This window comes from Somniosus microcephalus, chromosome 2 (assembly GCF_052327205.1).
Source record: "Somniosus microcephalus isolate GS21.2 chromosome 2, FLI_Smic_1.0, whole genome shotgun sequence".
Lineage (NCBI taxonomy): Eukaryota > Metazoa > Chordata > Chondrichthyes > Squaliformes > Somniosidae > Somniosus > Somniosus microcephalus.
Window position 1 is genome coordinate 182,837,058 of NC_140988.1, and position 21,578 is coordinate 182,858,635.

The 21,578-nt window shown below is 45.1% G+C and overlaps 1 protein-coding gene across 9 annotated transcripts in view; it reads right to left on the bottom strand.

Moving 5' to 3' along the window:
- Positions 1-21,578, bottom strand: part of ppargc1a (peroxisome proliferator-activated receptor gamma, coactivator 1 alpha) — a 476,227-nt gene that overhangs the window by 55,501 nt on the left and 399,148 nt on the right. For all 9 annotated transcript variants that reach the window (XM_085967770.1, XM_085967703.1, XM_085967743.1 and 6 more), the window contains 3 exons: positions 14,032-14,245; positions 4,301-4,346; positions 4,111-4,184 (listed from right to left, as the gene is read on the bottom strand). In XM_085967770.1, coding sequence (XP_085823896.1) covers positions 4,111-4,184; positions 4,301-4,346; positions 14,032-14,245 — 334 coding nt within the window. The remainder of the gene's footprint in view (positions 1-4,110; positions 4,185-4,300; positions 4,347-14,031; positions 14,246-21,578) is intronic.

Sequence of the window (21,578 nt, forward strand, 5' to 3'; positions counted from 1 at the left end):
GAAGAGGTCACAAACGAAAAGTGTTGACCTCTTCTAACCGGGCTCTCTCCACCTTCCTTCCCATCACTTTCCTTCCAGCCGGCTGCCGGACAACTGTCTCTCTGCTCATTTCAAGCTGACAGGTAGCCGATGGGAGTAAATACAGCCCATAAATTAAAATAGCCTCAAATCGATGCTATTGGGAAGGGGGAAGAAGGGTGTTGACATTCTTCCACCCACCCGAAACCTACTCCCAGTTAAAATCGCCCTCATGTGTTTCTTTTCTCTTCCCAAACAAAAAAAATTTCAAAACACTTTTATCATGAAGATTATGCCCCTTTAAAATGCCATCATTAGATGTTGATAGTGAGCACTGCAATAAGAGAACAGATACTTGTTTTGTTTGTATACTCTGTTTTACCTCAAAATGATGGACAACTGACTGAATCAATCTGGTTTAAGTTAAATGAATGCTTCTGTAACTATCAAATCTAATAAAATTTCTGTTTGTGGTCTCACAAACTCTTTGAAGATATTAGAACCAGAGGTAGTGTTCTTAAAAAGCTATCATTCAAACTGAAAGTTGTCAAACAAGTATTACAGTGGTTTTGCATTCATGCGATACAAGGACATCAATCACATCACCAACTGTGTGAGTGTGTATAAGATTGTGAGAATGGACAGGAAAGCATTTATGGTTCCACTCTCCATCCTACTGAATAAGGCTTGCTGGTTCACGCATGTATGATCACTGAATAAAGACTGAATTGGGCTATGATAGTTCAACAACAACAGCAACAACTTGTACTTATATAGCACCTTTAACATAGTAAATCATCCCAAGGCCCTTCACAGGAGCATTAGCAAACAAAATTCGACACTGAGCCACATAGGAGATATTAGGACAGAAAGCTTGGTCAAAGAGGTAGGTTTTAAGAAGCGTCTTAAAGGAGGAGAGAGGTAGAAAGGCGGAGATGTTAAGGGAGGGAATTCCATGGCTTAGGGCCTTGGCAGCTGAAGTCATAGTCACCAAAGGTGGAGTGATTAAAATCGGGATGCTCAAGAGGCCAGAATTAGAGGAGCGCAGATATCTCGGGTGGGGGGGTGGAGGGGTGGTTGTGAGGCTGGAGGAGATTGCAGAGATAGGAAGGGGCGAGGCCATGGAGGGTTTTGAAAACAAGGATGAGAATTTTAAAATCGAGGTGTCGCTTAACCGGGAACCAATGTAGGTCAGCGAGCACTGGGGTGATGGATGAAAAGGACTTGGTGCGAGTTAGGACACGGGCATCTGGGTTTTGAATGACCTTAAGTTTATGGAGGGCAGAACGTCCGAGGCCAGCCAGGAGCGCATTGGAATAGTCAAGTCTAGAGGTAACAAAGGCATGGATGAGGATTTCAGCAGCAGATGAGCTGAGGCAGGAATGGAGTCGTGCGAGGCAGAAGCAGGCGGTCTTAGTAATGGTGCGGATATGTGGTTGGAAGCTCATTTCAGGGTCAAATATGACACCAAGGTTGCAAACAGTCTGGTTCAGCCAGACAGATGCCAGGGAGAATACCCATCATTTCATCTAGTTGTTTCTTAAATGATTCCAGGGTTTTCACCTCCCCACTCTACCTGGAAGGCTATTCCAAGTGTTGATCACTCTCTGAATGAAGAAGAACTTCCTGATACCTGTTCTAGTTACCTTTTACTAGTTTGAACATAAGTCCCATGTTCTAATCCCACATTTTAATTTAAAGTAATATTCCAGATTAACCTTTTCCATAACAGTAACTTATATATCTCTAATACCACCTCTCAGCCTGAAGAGACCAAGTTTCTCCAGTCTTTCCTCATAACTCAGACCCCCAACACCTCTGTGAAAATTGTGTCTACAATACTGGAACACTGTAGAGCCCTTGATCAGGACTTCCTTTGACTTGTATTCTACTGCTTTGGATCAATCATATCATAGAGCCACAGATCACTGTCCACCTAACTAATCAGGCTCTACAATGTTCCAGTATTGCAGGCACACTTTCGCACAGACACAAAAAATCACGATTAATTTGGCAGTAAAGAAATTCCCTGTTAGATAAAAGATACAAAAATAAGAAAAGTCAGGAAGCAAGAAAAAAACATAAGGGCTATTATATCTCATCCAACTAACCTAGCTCTTCCATTACAGGGTTCAACTGGATTCAAATTCATATTCAAAGTATTCCAATTAGATATCTGATATTTTGATTCTATCACTTAAATTGGATGTAATGTAGCATATAGGATGCATTTTAAAAACAATTTTTTTAAACCTTAAACAATGTTCTCCCTAATTTTTTTCCCGTTCAGATTTTCACGCATGCGCGCTTTCTTCCATTTAAAAGCCAGTGAGCAGCCTGCGTGGGACCTCCAGACCGCTGCGTGGCCACGCAGCTTAGCAGGAACGATGTCCTTAGAGTGATTATGGGACGTGTTTCAACTTATATATGCACTAAATCTTATGTGGTCAATAGAAAATACTTAGTGGTGTTATGTGGAATATTAGAGTGAGAAGACATAACTCATTAATGACAACATCATGGGTAAGTTATAAAGGTCTGCCTCACGAGAGGAATATATTCTATATTCCACAGCTCCCTATTGAATATTCAGTTTATACAACATGGGCTAAAAATTGAGTAGCGCCCCAATTGAGGCGCTAACTTCGCTGGGGCGCTAAAAGTAGTGCCCTGGAAAAATTAACGCCCCGCGCCGGAAATTGAGTGGTTGCGCCCCAATAGGGAAGCGGGGTGCTACTGGAAGCACCCCGCATCCCTCTTGGGGCGCTGCGAGTGAATATCGTGGCGCTACGTGCCGCAGCGCCACATGCTGTAGCACGTCATGCCACGGTATTGCAGGCCTTCCTCCCCTTCTTAAAGGGGAGGGGCCTTGTGAAGCGCGACCTGGGGCCCAGCTGGGCCCCCGGGGATCGGGACTGCAGGCAAAAGAGCCTGGCACCCAAGAGAAGCGCCGGGCTCTTGGAGCGCAGCTGGCACTCCGTGGGGGGGGGGCATTCAGGTGGCTGGGGATGGGAGCGCAGGCAGTTGCTGGCAGGCGGCCAGCAACAAAAATGGCCGCCCCGCGCCTCGCCTTTAAATTGTGCCTCCCCGGCCTCAGGTACGCCCCCTGACCCTGTCGGACACAGCGCCAGGTGGTAAATCAGGGGGCGCTCCCGAAGATCGTGGTCGGGGCGTGAGCGGGGTGCTGCGCACACCAATGACGTCATCGCCAGCGCCGCAGGGCGCTACCGGTTAGCGCCACCACTAACCTCCCGCTGAATTTTGCGGGAGGCGTGGGCAGTGCCGCGCCCGGGCGCTAGTTGGTTTGCGACCCACTTAGCGCCCTCTTAAGGCGCTAACGGTTGGCGCTACCAACTGAATTTTTCCCCCCATATGTTTTGTGTAATAGAGCATTGAAACAAAAATGTTGAATAAATCATGGTAATGTTGAAATGAACAATAACAAAAATATATCACAACATTTATAAATTACCATGCATTGTGTAAATTTAAAGTCCAATTTGTGCCTTTATGATTGATTTGACTAATATTTCCATGAGGGAACAGGAGTAAGATTATCTCTTCACTTAGAAGCAGCCTGTAGTCACCATGTCTCAATCCCAAGTCATAGAGCTACAATATTTTTGCTTTGAACAGTGAAAATTCTATTTAATCATCAATTTAAAGATGGTTCGTGGATATTTTATTTTACATTAGTTTTGCTTAACAATCAATACCTAACATAATGAGGGTATTCATTCTCAAAGCAACATTCTGTTTGTGTAACAGATTGTTGCCCTTCATTTCCCCATTCTACTGTGTATTTGTGTTTGCTTGGTTAACCTATCAGATACGGTGGCTACTGAATAGCCATTGGCCTTTATGTACTAATTTGTGTGGGAAAACAATGCAGCAATGAGAACCCATCAGTGTAGTTTAGACTGTGAAAATCTACAACAGGTATCATAAAACAGCCTGGAGAATATATTGGGGAAATGGGTGCTTGAAATAACATCAGTGTTTGGAAAATAAAATCCTGCTATTGAATTGTTGATTCAATTTATAAAGAACAATTGATTGACAATGCAAAGGTAAAGCAAAAACAGGTCTTACCAGCAGTACCAGAGAGTTGCACACTCAGCGTACGTTCAATGGTCTTAGTCTCAAATGGGGAACCTTTAGGATCACTGAAAAAGGTGTTTTATTCTTTTCAGTTGCTTAATAGTTTAGCATTAAAAAAAATCAAATGCATTGCTTCTTCCAAATATGAGCAGTCCTATAATTTTTTTTTAGAAACACTTACTTTGATGATTCCGGTGTCAAGGGCAGGGACAGAGTTGTTGGTCTAGCTGTAAAAATTAAAACAGAAACACTTGAGTTATTGATAACCTAAAGCATGTGCCATTTAGCATTCCGCTCTGTGTTAAATTCATTTAGGAACATAAAAAGATGCTATAACCCACGATAAAAAGCAAAACTGAATTCTGGGTTTTGCAATAAAAATAGAAAATGCTAGAAATTCACAGCAGCTCAGTCACCATCTGGAAGAGACAGGTTTACGCTTTGATTGGAACCCTTCAATAAGAGTGAAGAAAGGCGCAACCTGCTGCTCCATCAGGGGATCCCGAGGACCTTCCTGGGCCAGACAGTCTCCATAAAAGGTTAATCCTTGCTCTAAAGGCAACAGGTTGTTGCTATTTCAGGGTAGCAAAGTGCAAACCTATATCTGCCCTCAGGTGAATGTAAAAGATCCCATGGCACTATACAAAGGAGAGCAAGGCAATTCTACCCGGTTTTCTGATCAATAATTATCCCTCAACCAACATCAATAAAACAGGTGATCTGTTCATTATCACATTGCTGTTTGTGGGACCTTGCTGTGTGCAAAGCAGCTGCAACATTTCCTACATTATAACAGTGACTACATGAGTTAGGGAAACAGGTAGACGCAGGCGTGACTCCAGGATGGTATGTTGCCTCCCTGGTGCCAGAGTCAAGGATGTCACCGAGCGGCTGCAGGACACTCTGAGGGGGGAGGGTGAACAGTCAGAGGTCGTTGTTCATATCGGTACCAATGACATAGGCAGAAAGAGGGACGAGGTCCTGCAGGTAGACGATAGGGAGCTAGGAGGGAGATGAAAAAGCAGGACCTCAAAAGGTAGTAACCTCCATATTACTCCCGGTGCCACGTGCTAGTGAGTACAGGAATAGGAGGATAGAATAGATGAATGCATGGCTGGAGAGATGGTGCAGGAGGGAGGGCTTTAGACTCCTGTGGCATTGGGACCATTTCTGGGGAAGGTGGGACCTATACAAGCTGGACAGGTTACACCTCAACAGAGCCGGGAACAATATTCTCAAGGGGAGGTTTGCTAGTGCTGTTGGGGAGGGTTTAAACTAGCTTGACAGGGGGATGGGCACCAGCATATAGGAGTAGAAAAGAGGAATAAGGTGCATTAAAGAGTGAGTGTGTTGGATAGAACTAGAGAAGAAAATAGTACTAGATGCAGATGCATTAGATAGGAGCAGACTAAGGAAGACTACAAAAAATTAAAAAATGGGTTTGGAATCCATGTACGTAAACGCACAAAGTGTGGTTGGTGAGCTACAAGCACAATTAGCCGCATGGCAATATGATGTTGTGGCAATAACAAAAACATACCTTAAAAACAGTGAGGACTGAACACTGAATATTCAAGGGTACAAGGTGTTCAGAAAAGATAGGGAAGAAAAAAAGGGAGGTGGGGTGGCAGTGCTGATTAAGGAAGACATTGTAGTGTTGGAAAGGGAGGATGTTCTTGAGGGGACAAAGACAGAATCCATTTGGTTAAAGTTGAGGAGCAAAAAGGGTATAATCACGCTTTGGGGGTATTCTATAGGCCTCCAAATAGTGAGAGGGAGGTAGAGGAGCAAATCTGCAGGGAAATCGCAGAGATATGCAAGAGCTATAGAGTGGTGATATTGGGGGACTTTAATTACCCAAATATTGATTGGGATAATGCTAGGGTAAAAGGAAAGGAGGGGGGGGGAATTTCTGAAATGTGTTCAGGAGAATTTCTTTGACCAGTATGTTCTTGACCCAACTAGGAAGGAGGCATTGCTGGATCTGGTGCTGGGGAATGAGGTGGGCCAGGTCGACCAAGTGTCTGTGGGAGAACACTTGGGTATGAGTGAGCATCGTATCATAAGATTTAGATTAGCAATGGAGAGGAGCAAAGAACAATCTAGAGTGGAACTTCTAACTGGAATAGGGTTAACTTCAATGGGATACAAAAGGATCTAGCCAGGGTAAAATGGAACGAAAGACTGACAGGAAAAACTGTAACGGAACAATGGGTGGTCTTTAAGGAGGAGATGTTCCAAGTACAGGCTAGGTACATTCCAACAAGAGGGAAGGGTAAGGGAACCAAAGCAAGGGTTCCTTGGATGATGAGGGAGATAGAGAAGATGATGAAACAAAAAAGAGGATGTATGATGCATGTCAGATGAATTCTTCAAGGGAGAACCAGACCAAATACAATAAGTTGAGAGGGGATGTGAAGCTGAAAATAGATTGGCAAAGAGAGAATATGAGAGTAGAATGGCGGTTAACATAAAAGGGAACCCAAAAATTTTCTACCGGCATGTAAACTGTAAGTGGGTCGTAAGTGGGGCCTATTAGGGACTAAGGTGGTGATATATGCTTAGAGGCGCAGGGCAAGGCTAGAATACACAATGAGTACTTTGTATTGGTGTTTACTAAGGAGCTGGATGCTGACAAAATATCGGTCGAAGTGGAAAAGATAGAAGCAATGGAAGGGGTGAAAACTGATAGGCAGGATGTACTAGAAAGGCTGGGTATGCTTAGAGTGGATAAGTCGCCTGGTCCAGATGGCTTGCATCCCAGGTTGATAAGGGAATTGGGGGATGAGATAACGAAAGGGCTTGCCATAATTTTCAAATCTTCCCTAGATGCGGAGGAGGTGCCTGAGGATTGAAAAGTGGCAAATGTGACACCATTGTTCAAGAAAGGGTGTAAGGACAATCCTAGTAACTATAGGCTGGTCAGTTTAACATCAGTGGTGGGTAAAGTTTTAGAAACAATAATCAAGGAAAAAATTAACGGGCACTTGGAGTGCTTTAAGCTAATTAAGGAGAGCCAACACGGATTTGTAAAAGGCAGATCATGTTTGGCTAATCTAATTGCATTTTTTGATGAAGTAACAGGGAGGATTGATGAAGGGAATGCAATGGATGTTGTCTACATGGATTTTAGGAAGGCATTTGACAAAGTACCACATAGAAGGCTGGTTAACAAAATTCAGGCTCGTGGAATAGGTGGGTCCATGGCAGCTTGGATAAGGAATTGGATTAAGGACAGAAAACAGCAAATTGTGGTAAATGGCTGTTTTTCAGACTGGAGGATGGTAGACAGTGGTGTTCCCCAAGGGTCAGTACTGGGGCCACTGGTTTTTTTGATACATAAAATAAATGACCTGGATATTGGAATACAGAGTAGAATTTCTAAATTTGCCAATGACACCAAACTTGGGGGTGTGGCAAACAGTGAGGATGATACCAAGCGACTGCAACAGGACATAGAAAGGCTAGCAGAATGAGCAGACAAGTGGCAGATGGAATTTAATATGGAGAAGTGTGAGGTGATGCATTTTGGCAGAAGGAACAGGGAGAGGCAATATACAGGAAACTCTAATTTAAACGGCACCTAAATATCCGTAATTCTCTATTAACCGGCAAAATTCAGGAGTAGGTTCAGGTAAGTTTTACTCTATATTAGTAGCTGTGTAACCGGGGTTCCTGCACCTGTGGCCGTGTAACAGGGACTCCTGGATCTGTGGCCATGTAACCGGGACTCCTGCACAAGTGGCCGTGTAACGGGGCTCCTGCACAAGTGGCCGTGTAACGGGGCTCTCGTACCTTGTTAGGTATACATCGCCGTTATCCAGAATTTTTAATCAACCGGCACCATCCCGGTCCCGTAGGTGCCGGATACCAAAGAGTTTCCTGTACACAGTTTTAAAGAGTGTGCAGGGACAGAGGGACCTGGGAGTTAATATTGGCCCAGAAATTCGGGTCCCCACGGGGTACTCACCCATAGGCCCAATGGAAGTGTCGGTTTCCTGCATGCACTGCGCATGCGTGGGAAACCAGCACTTCCGTTCCCCTGAACGAAGAGATTCAGAGTTCGAACGCATGCGCGGGAGAGGCTGCGCGTGCGCATCAAACTTCGTTTTTTTTTGCAGGTTTTCCCGGGAGGGTAAGTCTGCAGAAGTTACACATGTAAAAAGCAGGCATAAGGCCTGCTTTTTACAAGGTAAGTGGTGAATTAATTAGAATTTAAACATTTTTTCCACAGGTTTATTATTTTTAAATACTTTAAAGCAAGGTAAGTTTATTTTTAGTCCCGTTAGAAAATAAAATTATTTTTTTCAAAAATTTAAATTATTGTTTAAAATAGTAATTTCATGTAATTTATAGTTTATTTTAAAAATGTGATTTAAAAAAAATGTATTTGAAGATTTAGTGCTATTTTGGGGCCATAGTATTTCTAAGTTTTGACAGCACTTCCTGTCAATCTTATGAATGGAGCATTCCCAGCTCCGATTGGCTCTCCATGGCCCAGGTGATCCCAGGGGACGCATCGGACTAACTGTGCCCCTGGGATACGCAAGCACTGCGCGCCGGCAGCTGGACCAGGCCCCAGATCGGAATTCCACGTGGGCCCACAGCTCAACGGCTGGCGCGCAAGGTAAGTGCAGGTCGAGGGCTTGCACCCGTGGGAAGCCCCCAACCCGAATTTCTGGGCCAATGTGCACAGGTCCCTGAAGGTGGCAGGACATATTGAGAGAGTGGTTAGCAAAGCATATGGGATCTTGGGCTTCATAAATAGAGGCACTGAGTACAAAAGTAGAGAAGTTATGCTGAACCTTTATAAAGCACTGGTTAGGCCACAACTGGAGTATTGTGTCCAGTTCTGGTCACCACACTTTAGGAAGGATGTGAAGGCCCTTGAGAGGGTGCAGAGGAGATTTACCAGAATGGTTCCGGGGATCTGAGCTACAAGGACAGGTTGGGGAAGCTGGATTTGTTTTCATTAGAGCAAAGGAGGTTGAGGGTGATTTGGTAGAGGTGTACAAGATATGATGGGTTTGGATAGGCTAGACGGGGAAAGGCTGTTCCCACTAGTTGATGGTACAAGGACTAGGGGACACAGATTTAAGGTTTTGGGCAAGAGATACAGGGGGGATGTGAGGAAGAACTTTTTTCCGCAGCGAGTGGTGAGGACCTGGAACTTGCTGCCGACGGAAGTGGTGGAAGCGGACACTCAATGTTTTCAAGGGGAGACTGGATAGGCGCTTGAGGGAAATAAACTTGCAGGTTTACGGGGATAGAGTGGGGGAATGGGGCTGACTGGACTGCACTACAGAGAGCCGGCACAGACTCGATGGGCCGAATGGCCTCCTTCTGTGCCGTTATGACTCTATGGGGGAGAAATTGGGTGAGTAGCGCCACCTGTTAGCGCCTAAAGAGGCAGTCAGTGGCTGTAGCACCACTGGCTGCGTCTCCGGCGATATTCAGTAGGGGCGCTATTGGTGGCGTTAGGCATTTGCGCTGCGCCGCCACTGATGACATCATCGGTGTGTGCAATGCCCCATTCGTGCCCCGTTCGCGATATTTGGTAGCGAACGCCGCAGTTGCGCCGCTCACTACCCGCGCCCGGTTCACGGGGCCTTACTGTGCCGGCAGCGGCGCAAGTTAAGGTGGAGGTGCGGGGCGGCCGCTTTTTCGGCGGCCGCCTGCCAGCACCTCCGTCCCCGGCCTCCTAACCCCACCCCCCCCCCGCGGCATTGCCGGCTGTTTCCCGAGAGCCCGGCACTTCTCCTTGGTGCCGGGCTCATTTGCCGGAACTCGCGAGTGGGGATCGCGCTGTTGCAGGCACCTCCCCCTTAACAGTGGGAGGAAGGCCTGCAGTACCGCAGCGTGCCGTGCCGCAGCATGTGGCGCTGCGGCACGTTGCGCTGCGATAATCAGTTTCAGCGCCCTAAGAGGGATGCGGAGCGCCTCGAGCCTCGCCCCGTCTCCCTCGAGGGGCACTGAAACTGAATTTCTGGTGATCGGTATCACTCCGATCGCTGCGCTAAATCCTGCGCTCAGGCAACTTTTGCGCCCCAACCCAATTTCTAGGCCTATGACTTCAAAGGTACTTCATTGGCTGTAAGGTGCTTTGGGATGTCCTGAGGTCATGAAAGATGCTATATCTATGCAAGTCTTTTTCTTTCTTTCACAGGCCCGGAGACTGGCCTGAATTTAAGACTGAAGTTAAATGGGGAGAACCCAGCTGGGTTCTGCATCAAATTCCAGAGCCATGAAAGGCGATGTGCCTGTTCTCTGCCATCTCTGGCCCCAGGAAATTCAGCTTGTAAGTCATCATTTATACAAACAAATAGCAACAAGAGTACGAATAGGCAAATCAGTGTGGAAAATTTCTTTGGTAACATTGTATTATACCCCATTTTAAATTAGCTGACTATATCAGTTATCATTTATGTAAATATGTTATACTAAAAAGAATGACACAAATTGTTGATAGCAATGACTTCACAAAAAGCAATAACTAATGAATCAAAAAGTCAACACTTCGTTTTTCATTATAAGGCTAAGGTATTCATTTCTGTATAAATTTGAAAATAAATGTAACTTTTTAAAACAAAATTGCTTATGAGCTGCAGCTACTAGATTTATTTTTAATATTACAATATATAGATATTGAAGTGATATTGTACATAAATAATGTAAGTTCGAGAGTGGAAGTTTATGCAAAATAAGATGCCAAGCGGTGATAATCAAGTAGCACAAGCCAGTTAATTTTGCATTAATCACTCCAACATGTATTATATTTATGTAAAAAGTCACACAACACCAGGTTATAGTCCAACAGCTTTATTTGAAATCACAAGCTTTCGGAGCGCTGCTCCTTCTTCAGGTCCGAAAGCTTGTGATTTCAAATAAAGCTGTTGGACTATAACCTGGTGTTGTGTGACTTTTTACATTTGTCCACCCCAGTCCAACTCCGGCATCTCCACACCATGGCTATTATATTTATGCAAGATATTGATTTTTAAAAAGGCAGAAAAACTGGGTAGGACAGGAAGTTACTGTACTGTCCTTTTACCTCTGGTTATCTGGGTTTAAATCCAACTCAATCTGATGGAAAGAACGGCTTCACTGTTGGTAGTAAGAGTACCAAAGGCAATGGGTTTGGGCAGTCTCAACACAGCTATTTACAATCTATATTTCTGACTTAGATGCAGGGACCAAGTGCAATGTATCCAAGTTTGCTGACAATACAAAGTTAGATGGGAAAGAAAACTTTGAGGAGGACTCAAAGAATAATCAAGGTTATTCACTTCGGTAGGAAGAATAGAAAACAGAATATTTTTAAATGGTGAGACACTTTTAAATGTTGGTGTTCAGAGAGATTTAGCTGTCCTCGTACAGGAAACACAGGGAGTTAGCATGCAGGTACAGCAAGCAAGTAGGAAGGCAAATGGCATGCTGGCATTTTGAATTGGTTTTGCTGCAATTGCACAGGGCTTTGGTGAGACCACACCTGGAGTACTGTGCACAGTTTTGGTCTCCTTATCTGAAGAAGGATATACTTGCCTTAGAGGTGGGGCAACGAAGGTTCACTAGATTGATCCCTGGGATGAGAGGGTTGTCCTATGAGGAGAGATGGAGTAGATTGGGCCTATACTCTCTGGAGTTTAGAAGAATGAGAGGTGATCGCATAGAAACATACAAGATTCTGAGGGGGATTGACAGGGTAGAAGCTGAGAGGTTGTTTCCCCTGGCTGGAGTGTCTAGAACTAGGGGGCATAGTCTCAGGATAAGGGGTCGGCCATTTAAGACTGAGATGAGGAAGAATTTCTTCACTCAGAGGGTTGTGAATCTTTGGAATTATTTACCACAAAGGACTGTGGATGCTGCATTGTTGAGTATATTCAGAGCTGAGATTTTTGAACTCGTGGGGAATCCAGGGATATGGAGATCGGGTGGGAAAGTGGAGTTGAGGTTGAAGGGGCCGTATGGCCTACTCCTGTTCCTAATTCTTATGTTCTTATGTTCCTAGTGGGTGTGTTTCACAACACAATACTGCTCCTAAATTAGCACTAAATTGACAATTTCACCCAGAGAGGCTATAAGGATATCTGGTGGAGTGAAATGGAAAATGTCACACTGCTGTAGTAGGCATACTCTTCTAAGGTTGGGGCTACAGCAAATTGCTGGGCAGAATAGAGGATCTTTATTTTTGCCCATGCTTTATTAAGCCTAGAAGTTATTTTCCTCTTCAACACTAATTCTGCCTTAACTGTGCCCACCTGTTGCTCCTGATGTTGACCCCAGTGGATTTTCCTGTGTTGGGCAGACTCTGTAAGGGATTACCAGCAGTGCAATGCCTCTTGGCAGGGCAGAAGGGATGATGGCTGGCTGCATCTGGGACAACTGAAGAAGTGGGCAAAATTTTTGATTTGACACATCAGCCAATCGTCCTATAATTGATTATACTTGGCTTGTGCACTAATTAAAATTTTAACCCCCTTTTCCAAGCTGCTCCATTTTATTTTATCCAGGCGTCGCTCTTCCCTTTTTTTCTTTTTCTGGATTCCTCTGACTGCTGTTGTTCCCATTATTTTTTGCCCCAGATGCTTCGGTTCTTGTTTTCCTTTTTCCAGACTGCTTTTCTCTCTCGTGCTATGTGTTATTTGGTTGCTAATCCAAGGGTGAGCATTTTGTTGCAAATTGTGCTTTCTTTGCAAATTTTAAAATGTTAATTGTGAACTTGTGAGTTCTAAAATGCTACCTCTTCCTCGGCCAATTTTAGTTGTTTCAATTTTATGAATGGGCTGCCTGGAATGGTGCTATTTCAGGATAAATTCTGAATCAGCCTATAGCAGCATTGAGGTGAAACTCTTCAAACTCCTAAATTCAAACCACTAAAATTAGTTGAGGTAGAAATAGAATCAGCCAACATTGCAGGAGAGCAGGAAAGAGGAGCGGCAAGAGTGGGCCATGAAAGAGAATTACGAAGCATCATGGGAGTCAAATAGAATGGATCCGGAGCCAAGAATTGTTGGTCAGAAGTAACTAGGATCCCAGGGGAGATGCTTGCCAATTCTCTTTTCTGACCCCATCTCTCTTTCCTCGCCCCACTCTTGTCACGCCACTTTATGACCCTGTGTTCACACTCCACTTTTAAAAAATGAAATATGAAGTGTCAAATTTAGTTTGATAACGCTCCTGTGAAGTGCCTTGGGTCTTTTTACTAAGATAAAGATGCTATACCAATGAAAGTTGTTGTTGCTGATTCTACAATCTAGGGAAGATTTTCTGCTTCTGTACCCCAGTACACGCCAGGCGCACATATCAGGAAACTATGCACCCCAACCCACACACTTTAATGGATGGAAAATCATCGGCTGGAGGGGGGCAATGCACAATTTCCCCATATAAGCTGGGAGTGCAGAAGTGGAAAAATTTCCCTTCTATAGGAACAGTGCTGATTGCTTTTAACTTCTATCATCTAATTACATATGTGCAAAATGTTTTGTCAGATTTGTCTTTCTTCCTTCCTTATAACTTGTTGAGTGCTATCTTTTAGCAATTGCAAACCTTGCTTTTTGTGAGTTACAGGGAGGGAGGGAAGCAAAGTGAGTTAGTAAGGATGGGGTAAGAAAGCTTAAACATGGAATAGAGCTTAATGATAAGTATCAAGTCTCGTTTCACCATGCATTAGTTTGGCCCACCTTTGGAGAAATTGAAGAAGTACATGTGTGAAAGACATGAATATCTAGTTCAGGTCACAAAGGGTACTGTTGTTACACCCAACGTTACACTGTTGTACAAGTAGATATAGGGCAGTGTCGATCAACTCCCATAAAAGTAAGTTGCTCAGACTGACACCACTGAACCCAAGAAGCTATCTATGGCAGGCTTGAATTTGTAACGGTGACATATCACAACGCTTATTCTTACCTTGTAGGTTATGTGATTGTTGAGGTTGCAGCTGTATCTTCCTTTTGGAGATGCATTTGTCTCTACTACTAATTTTGTGGTCATTTATTTTGGACTGAGGAGGGTCATCACTAGCAGTCAGATATTTGAGTAATTCTGTGCATGGACGGCGCTGGGCCTGTGACTTCTGCTGCTGGCAAATATTCCTTGACTTGGAACTTGAAATTGCCTCCCCCTTATAAGGATGTAAGGAAACAATAGCAATATTAAAATTGTGAATATAAGTTTTTCAACATAACAACCACTTGAAAAATAAAATATGTGTTACTACATTACTTTTGAGATTAGACGGTTGCTAGTATGGTTATTCTTTTGTACATTCCATAGCATAATAAAAAGTAGCAGCTAGTAATAATTATAAGAGGAGCAGATATCACATGAAATTAACCCTGGTGGCTGTTGAGATCAGAGAAAGACTTTAAGAAAGTCACATATCCAAATTTGCTGATGACACAAAGATAGGTGGCATTATAGGCAGTGTAGATGAAAGCATAAAATTACATAGAGATATTGACAGATTAAGTGAATGGGCAAAACTGTGACAAATGGATTTCAATGTAGGCAAATGAGGGGTCATCCACTTTGGACCTAAAAAGGATAGAATAGGATGGTGAAAAAGCTATAAATAGTGGAGGCCCATAGAGACTTAGGGGTCCATGTCCATAGATCATTAAAATGTCATGAACAGGTACAGAAAATAATCAAAAAGGTCAATGGAATGCTGGCCTTTATATCTAGAGGACTAGAATACAAGGGGATAGAAGTTATGCTACAGCTATACAAAGCTCTAGTTCAACCACACCTGGAGTACTGTGAGCAGTTCTGGGCACCACACCTTAGGAAGGATATATTGGCCTTGGATGGGAGTGCAGCGTAGGCTTACCAGAATGATACCTGGATTTCAAGGGTTAAATTATGAGGAGAGTTTACACAAACTAGGGTTGTATTCCTTGGAATTTAGAAGATTAAGGGGTGATTTGATCGAAGTTTTCAAGATATTAAGGGGAACAGATAGGGTAGATAGAGAGAAACTACTTCCGCTGGTTGGGGAGTCTAGAACTGGGGGCATAGTCTAAAAATTACAGCCAGTCCTTTCAAGAGTGAAATTAGGAAACATTTCTACGCACATTGGGCTAGATTTTCAGTATAGACAGTTTTGGGGCGCTAACCTTAGCGCCCGCCCGAAGTTAGCGCCCGCCCCAAAGTAGCGCCCCGTTGCCGGAAATTCAGTGGCTTCGCCCTAAGAGGTTGGTGGAGCGCTAAAAGAGGCGTTCCACTACTATCTTTAGGCGCTAAGCCGGCGGTTCAGAGCGCAGCGCCCGAGCTCGGGCGCAGCGCACGGCAGACACTCTGGTGCCAGTGAGCTCTTAAAGGGGAAGGGTGCATGTGTTTTTTTCGGAGGAGGAGGAGGAGGAGGAGGAGGAGGAGGAGGAGGAGGAGGAGGAGGAGGTGGTGGTGGTGGTGGTGGTGGTGGTGGTGGCCGGAAAGATAAATACACCGTTCACAACAACACACTGGATCCTTCCACACAACACATGCAGACTGCCGTTTATAGTGCAGGAGGAGTGCCCTTTAATTTGCGCTCCCCAGGGTGTGTTGCGTTCCATTTTACAAACGCTCTGGACGCCAGCCACACAATGGGGCGGTCCGACTGAAGTTTGGATTCGGGGCGGCCAAAGGGCGTTGCACGAGGATGTGATGTCATTTTCTGCGCGCGCATCCGGGCGGCCGCTAAACTTTGCGCCGGCGCTAACGGGCAACTTAATTTGGGGCGGGGCGCAAACTGCGCTGCGCCCGGGCGCTACACGAATAGCGCCCGAAAATCACTTCTCTTAAGGCGCTAACTGCTGGCGCAAGCAACTGAAAATCTAGCCCAAAGGGTGGTAGAAGTTGGAACTCTGTTCCGCAAATGGTGATTGATGCTAGATCAATTATTAACTTTATATCTGAGATTGCTAGATTTTTGTTAACCAATGGTATTAAGGGATATGGGGCAAAGACAGATATATGGGCCTAGATTTTCAGTGTGCTGTGAGGCGGGCTTTTAGGCGTGTGGGGGGCTAAAATCCCGAATTCGGGGGTCCTGACACCATCCCGCCCAAAACCCGCCTCCACGTAAGTTTCAAAGGAGGCGGGTACCCACCCCGCACTGGGACCCACCGACCCGAGGCGGGAAGGGATTAGTGCCAATTAACTGCCTGTTAACAGGTAGTTAACAGGTAGTTTTTAGCCTAATCCCTATTTTGAAGGGTGTCGTGTGGGATTCCCGACGGCTCCAAACCACGCCAGGTTAGAGCAGGCTGGCCGTCGGGTTGAAGGACTTGGAGGGGTCGAGATGTCAGTGTTCAGGTGAGTGATGGGTGCATGAGTGCAAAGGTAAGTGTGTTTGGTGTGTCTAAAGTGTGTGAAGAAGTTTAAATTACCTGTACTTACCTTTACAGCCTTTCTTCCTGTAGGCTTCGGGAGTCCATCATTCAGCCGGCACTGAAAGCAGAATGGCTGCAAGCTGTCAAAAGTGACAGCCTTCAGCTTTCAGTGCCGGCGAGAGTTCTAACTGAGTCTGCGTAGAAGGACTCAGGTGAGAAGTCAGACTGTCAGTGTTTGACAGCTTCAAACAGCTGTGAAATACTGATATTTCATCTGTTAGCACGTCTTGACAGATGAAATTTTAGTCTGTGATGTCACCTGTTGCCAGGTGGCCCTTAATTGGCCTGCTGAGCCCGCTGGGTGGGCTCAACAAGGTCAATCAAGGGAAAATCGTGTGGATTGGCCGGACGTCGATGGAGGCGGGACTAAAACCTGAAATTTGTAGTCCTGCCTCCTTCCCGACTTCTGAATGAAAATCCAGCCCATGGAGTTAGGTCGCAGATCAGCCATGATCTCATTGAATGGCAGAACAGGCTCAAGGGGCTAAATGGTCTCCTCCTGTTCCTATGTTCCGAAAGCAGTTAGAGGCCACGGTCTTTATGTTAAAGTATTTCTGTTTGTTTAAGGAGCGCAAAAAACCACAAGACTTATGTATAATTTTCCCCACAATAAAATCATGAGTAAGTGACATGATGGTGTGCTTGGACATAATTCTGTTTTGTGTTTCTAACCAAATCAAAAGGGTTAGCCAAATACTTTTTTGATGAAGGCGGGGACACTTTGAGAAATGGGTACTGCATCTTATAACATTTGATGTGCGGACACTAACATGTTTAGAGAACAATGATAAGCTGTTGATGGGAGCTGATTTTTCCAGTAGTACCTGCTACTACTGGGATGGAAAATCCAGCTCTGTATCTTTAAAACTCTTTTCTTCCAGTTTCTAATAGTTTTGCAATTGTTAAGAATGGTATTGTGTAATGTATCTAAGTTTGCTGATGATACAAAGCTAGGTGAGAAAGTAAGCTGTGAGGGGAAACAGAGGCTGGAATTTTGCCGGCGCTCAGAGGGCAGGTTTGGAGGTGGGTCCGCTGTCAAAATAGCAAAGATTGACAGCGGGTAGGAAACCCGCTGTCAACCCGCCTCCACGCGAGTCTCCCAGGTGTCGGATCTGCCAGCAGAGAACTGACCCGTCACCAAGCGGCGGGGGGAGACAATTGAGCTCATTAAATGGCTTGTTAAGAGCCAATTTAATGGTGTTTTGAGACTTCTTTCCAATTTTACGTGCTCCCCCATGGGTTACCCGCTGCTCGGGGAACACGCCAGCTCACCCTGGCATGATTTGAGTCTGCTCTGATGTTTCTGATAAGCTGACAGCTGCAGAAGTGTTGTAAAGGATGCCATGTTGCAGATGGTCAGTTTCAGAGCTCAGAAACTGTTGGTTACTGCATTTGTAATACATATAGAGATTTCTTTAGCTTGCAAGTGTTTAGAGGCAACTGTATGTCCAGTGCCAGCTCATTGGAACAACCTCTCTCACCATTGACAGATCGCTTCTGTCATCTCACCTGCAGCTGCCATCTAGTGCAGCAACATCAGTGCCCTTGAAAAAAAACAGACCTTGGTCCTTTGAATCCTCCACGATCAGCGCCAACACCAATATCATCAGGCACACCAACATCACCAACCTTCGCCGCCATCACCTGATGCTGCACTGGACACAGGGCATCAACCCCTGACAACACTGCTGCCCGGTAGGCATCACCATGACCAGATTTATTTCACTAGATGCTGTAAACCTTGGCTGCCACATGATGCGCCAGGTTGACACCATCCCACACTAACACCGTAAAGCATCCCTTTAAATGTCCAAGCCATTCCATGCACACTCATCACAATAGTCTCAACATTCATTGGAACTCACTAAGGCACTTCTCAAGGTGTGCAAAGATCTGACCAATAAGGTGAAGTGGTGAAAATATAGATTTCATCATCACTATAGCCGGCGGGGGGGGGGGCGGGGGCGGCGGGGGGGTGTGGGGAGTTATATCTCAACATTCACTGAAACTCAGTAAGATTCTTCTCAAGGTGCACACAGATCTGTCCAATAATGGGCAGTGTTGAAAATATAGATTTCACTGTATGACAACACATTACCAGAAACTTCACATGGACCTTGGCTAAACCTTTCAAGTGCTTACCCTTGTGTGTTGCTAGTTGGTATGCTTGCAGTAGGATGAGGGTGAGTGCGAGGGGTGGCTAGTGAGATGGGGAAGTGATAAAGTAGATAGAGGGGGTTTGGTGGAGGTGCAAGGTAAGTTGGTGTGAGTAAAGATGTGCAGGAGAAAGGTATGGAAGGCAGAGTGATGGGGATGTGTTGAGTGGCACAGCAGGGTGAGTTTGAGTGCGGCTTTCAGTAACGTTTCGTGATCCACTGAGATCATTGAAAGGTTGGCGCCACTGCAGCCAGGGACCCCTGATGACATTCCTGCTTTTGTTCTCCTGTGTAATGTGCAACCAGGCTGTGTTGGTGTCCTGGGGAGGTCTCTTCTGCCCTTGGAAGGGAAGAGAACCTCCCTGCGTGTGTGACTCCCTCCATAAGCATATGGAGGGAGTCATTGGAGAACTTGGGTGCAAGCGTCCATCTCTGTGCAGTGCTTGTCAGTGTTTGCAGCACCTCAATGCTGTCAAACACTGACAGAACAACTGTCAAACTAAATGTGGCCGGGGTCCCTTTAAGGAAACCGGCTGATGACGCGTCATCAAATGATGTCATCAGATCCGCTTCCTGTTAATTGGCCAGGAATCCCGATGGCAGGCTTAACAAGGCCAATCAAGGGAAAATCCCTTTGCCAGAGTGGCTGCAGCCGGATCGGGACTGGATCCCAGAAACCGGCTCTCCCGCCATCATCCTGACGCCGCTGAGAAAATTGCGGCCAGAGATTCTGTAAAGGGATATAGACAGGTTAAGTGAGTGGGCACGAATGTGGCAGAGGGAGTATAATGTGGGGAAATGTGAGGTTATTCACTTTGGTAGGAAGAACAGAAAAACAGAATGGGCATGAATTTGCAGTCAGAGGCTTCCCGCAGGGAAATGCCTCCGATCCGCAAATACAATCTGCGCCTACCTGGGACCTCGGGATCCACGGCGACGTGCGCTCCTGGGCCTCTCCGGGAATGCATGGGTAAAGATCCATGTATTCCAGGGGTTCACAGGCGCCCCTGGGATCACGTGGGCCGGCCCTGCAACTAAAAGAAGGGGATCCCCATTCATGCTCATGGGAATTCTATTTTTGTACGGAATCCCCATAAGCATGAACGGGGATCACATAAAAAACACAATTACACACAAATTCAATTTTAAAAATTACATATTTAAAATTAATTAAAATACCATTTAATTAAACATTTAAAGCAAAAATTTAATTAAAAATAAATAAATTTAAACGTTTTAAAGGGGCTAAAAATAACATATTTTACAGGTGTTTTAATGTGTAAATCATTTTTAAAAAGCTATTTTTATATTCATTTAAACTCTTACGCTGCTAAAAGCAGGCCTTACGCCTACTTTTACCAGGTATAAGAGTTGCATGGGCATTCGCTGGGCAGTAGTTAGGCAAATAGCCCAACACTCCGCCCATGGATGCCCTTTTCCCGGGGATGCGTTGGATCTCTCAAGATCTGTCAAGAAGAAGCACCACATACGCACCCGTAGGAGACACAAAATACGAGCCAATATTTTTTAAATGGTGAGAAACTATTAAATGTTCGTGTTCAGTGTGATTTGGGTGTCCTTGTACATGAAACACAACAAGCAATTAGGAAGGCAAATGTATGTTGGCCTATATTGTAAGGGGGTTGGAGTACAAGAGTAAATTAGTCTTTCTGCAATTGTGTAGGGCTTTGTTGAGACCACACCTGGAGCAACGATCCCTTTAAGCCGCGGGGACACGCAGCACTCTGAAGGTCCCACGCAGCCGGTGAGCTGGCTGCTAAATAGAAAAACCGCGTAGGCACGGAATTTTGAATGGCCCATGCAGCCCATTACAGGGGCCGCACGGGCCAAAAAACATTATAGGAAACATTAACCTGGAGCACAGTCTACAGTTTTGGTCAGACGTGGCTCAGTGGGTAGTAGTCTCGCCTCTGAGTCAGAGGCTGTGGGTTGAAGTCCCACTGCAGAGACTTGAGCACAAAAATCTAGGCTGACACTCCAGTGGAGTACTGAGGGAGTGCTGCACTGTCAGAGGAGCCGTCTTTCAGATGACACATTAAACCGAGGCCTCGTCCACCCTCTCAGGTGGACGTAAAAGATCCCATAGCTCTATTTCGAAGAGGAGCAGGGGAGTTATCCCCGGAGTCCTGACCAATATTTATCCCTCAATCAACATCACAGAAACAGATTATTTGGTCATTATCACATTGTTTTTTGTGGGACCTTGCTGAGCGCAGATCTGCTGCCGCATTTCCTATATTCCAATAATGACTACACTTCAAAAGTACTTAATTGGCTTTAAAGTGCTTTGGAACATCCTGAGGTCATGAAAGGCACTACAGGGTATATAAATGCAAGTCTTTATTTCTTTCTCTGTAGCTAAGGAAGGATATACTTGCCTTAGAGGGGATGGAACAAAGGTTCACGAGATTGATTTCTGGGATGTGAGGGTTGACCTATGAGGAAAGATTGAGTAGAATGGGTCTATACACTCTGGAGTTTAGAAGAATGAGAGGTAATCTCATTGAAACATGTAAGATTCTGAGAGGGCTTGACAGGGTAGATGATGAGAGGCTGTTTCCCTTGGCTGGGAATTCTACAACTAGGGGGCATAGTCTCAGGATAAGGGGTCGGCCATTTAAGACTGAGATGAGGAGAAATTTCTTCACTCAGAGGGTTGTGAATCTTTGGAATCCTCTACTCAGAGGGCTGTGGATGCTTGAGTACATTCAAGGCTGAGATCGATAGATTTTTGGACTCTATGGGAATTAAGGAATATGGGGATCGGGCGGGAAAGTGGAGTTAAGGTCGAAGGTCAGCCATGATCTTATTGAATGGCAGAGCCGGCTTGAAAGGCTGTATGGTCTACTCCTGCTCCTGCTTCTTATGTTCAATAATGCCGCAGGATTTTCAGTCATTCCAGAAT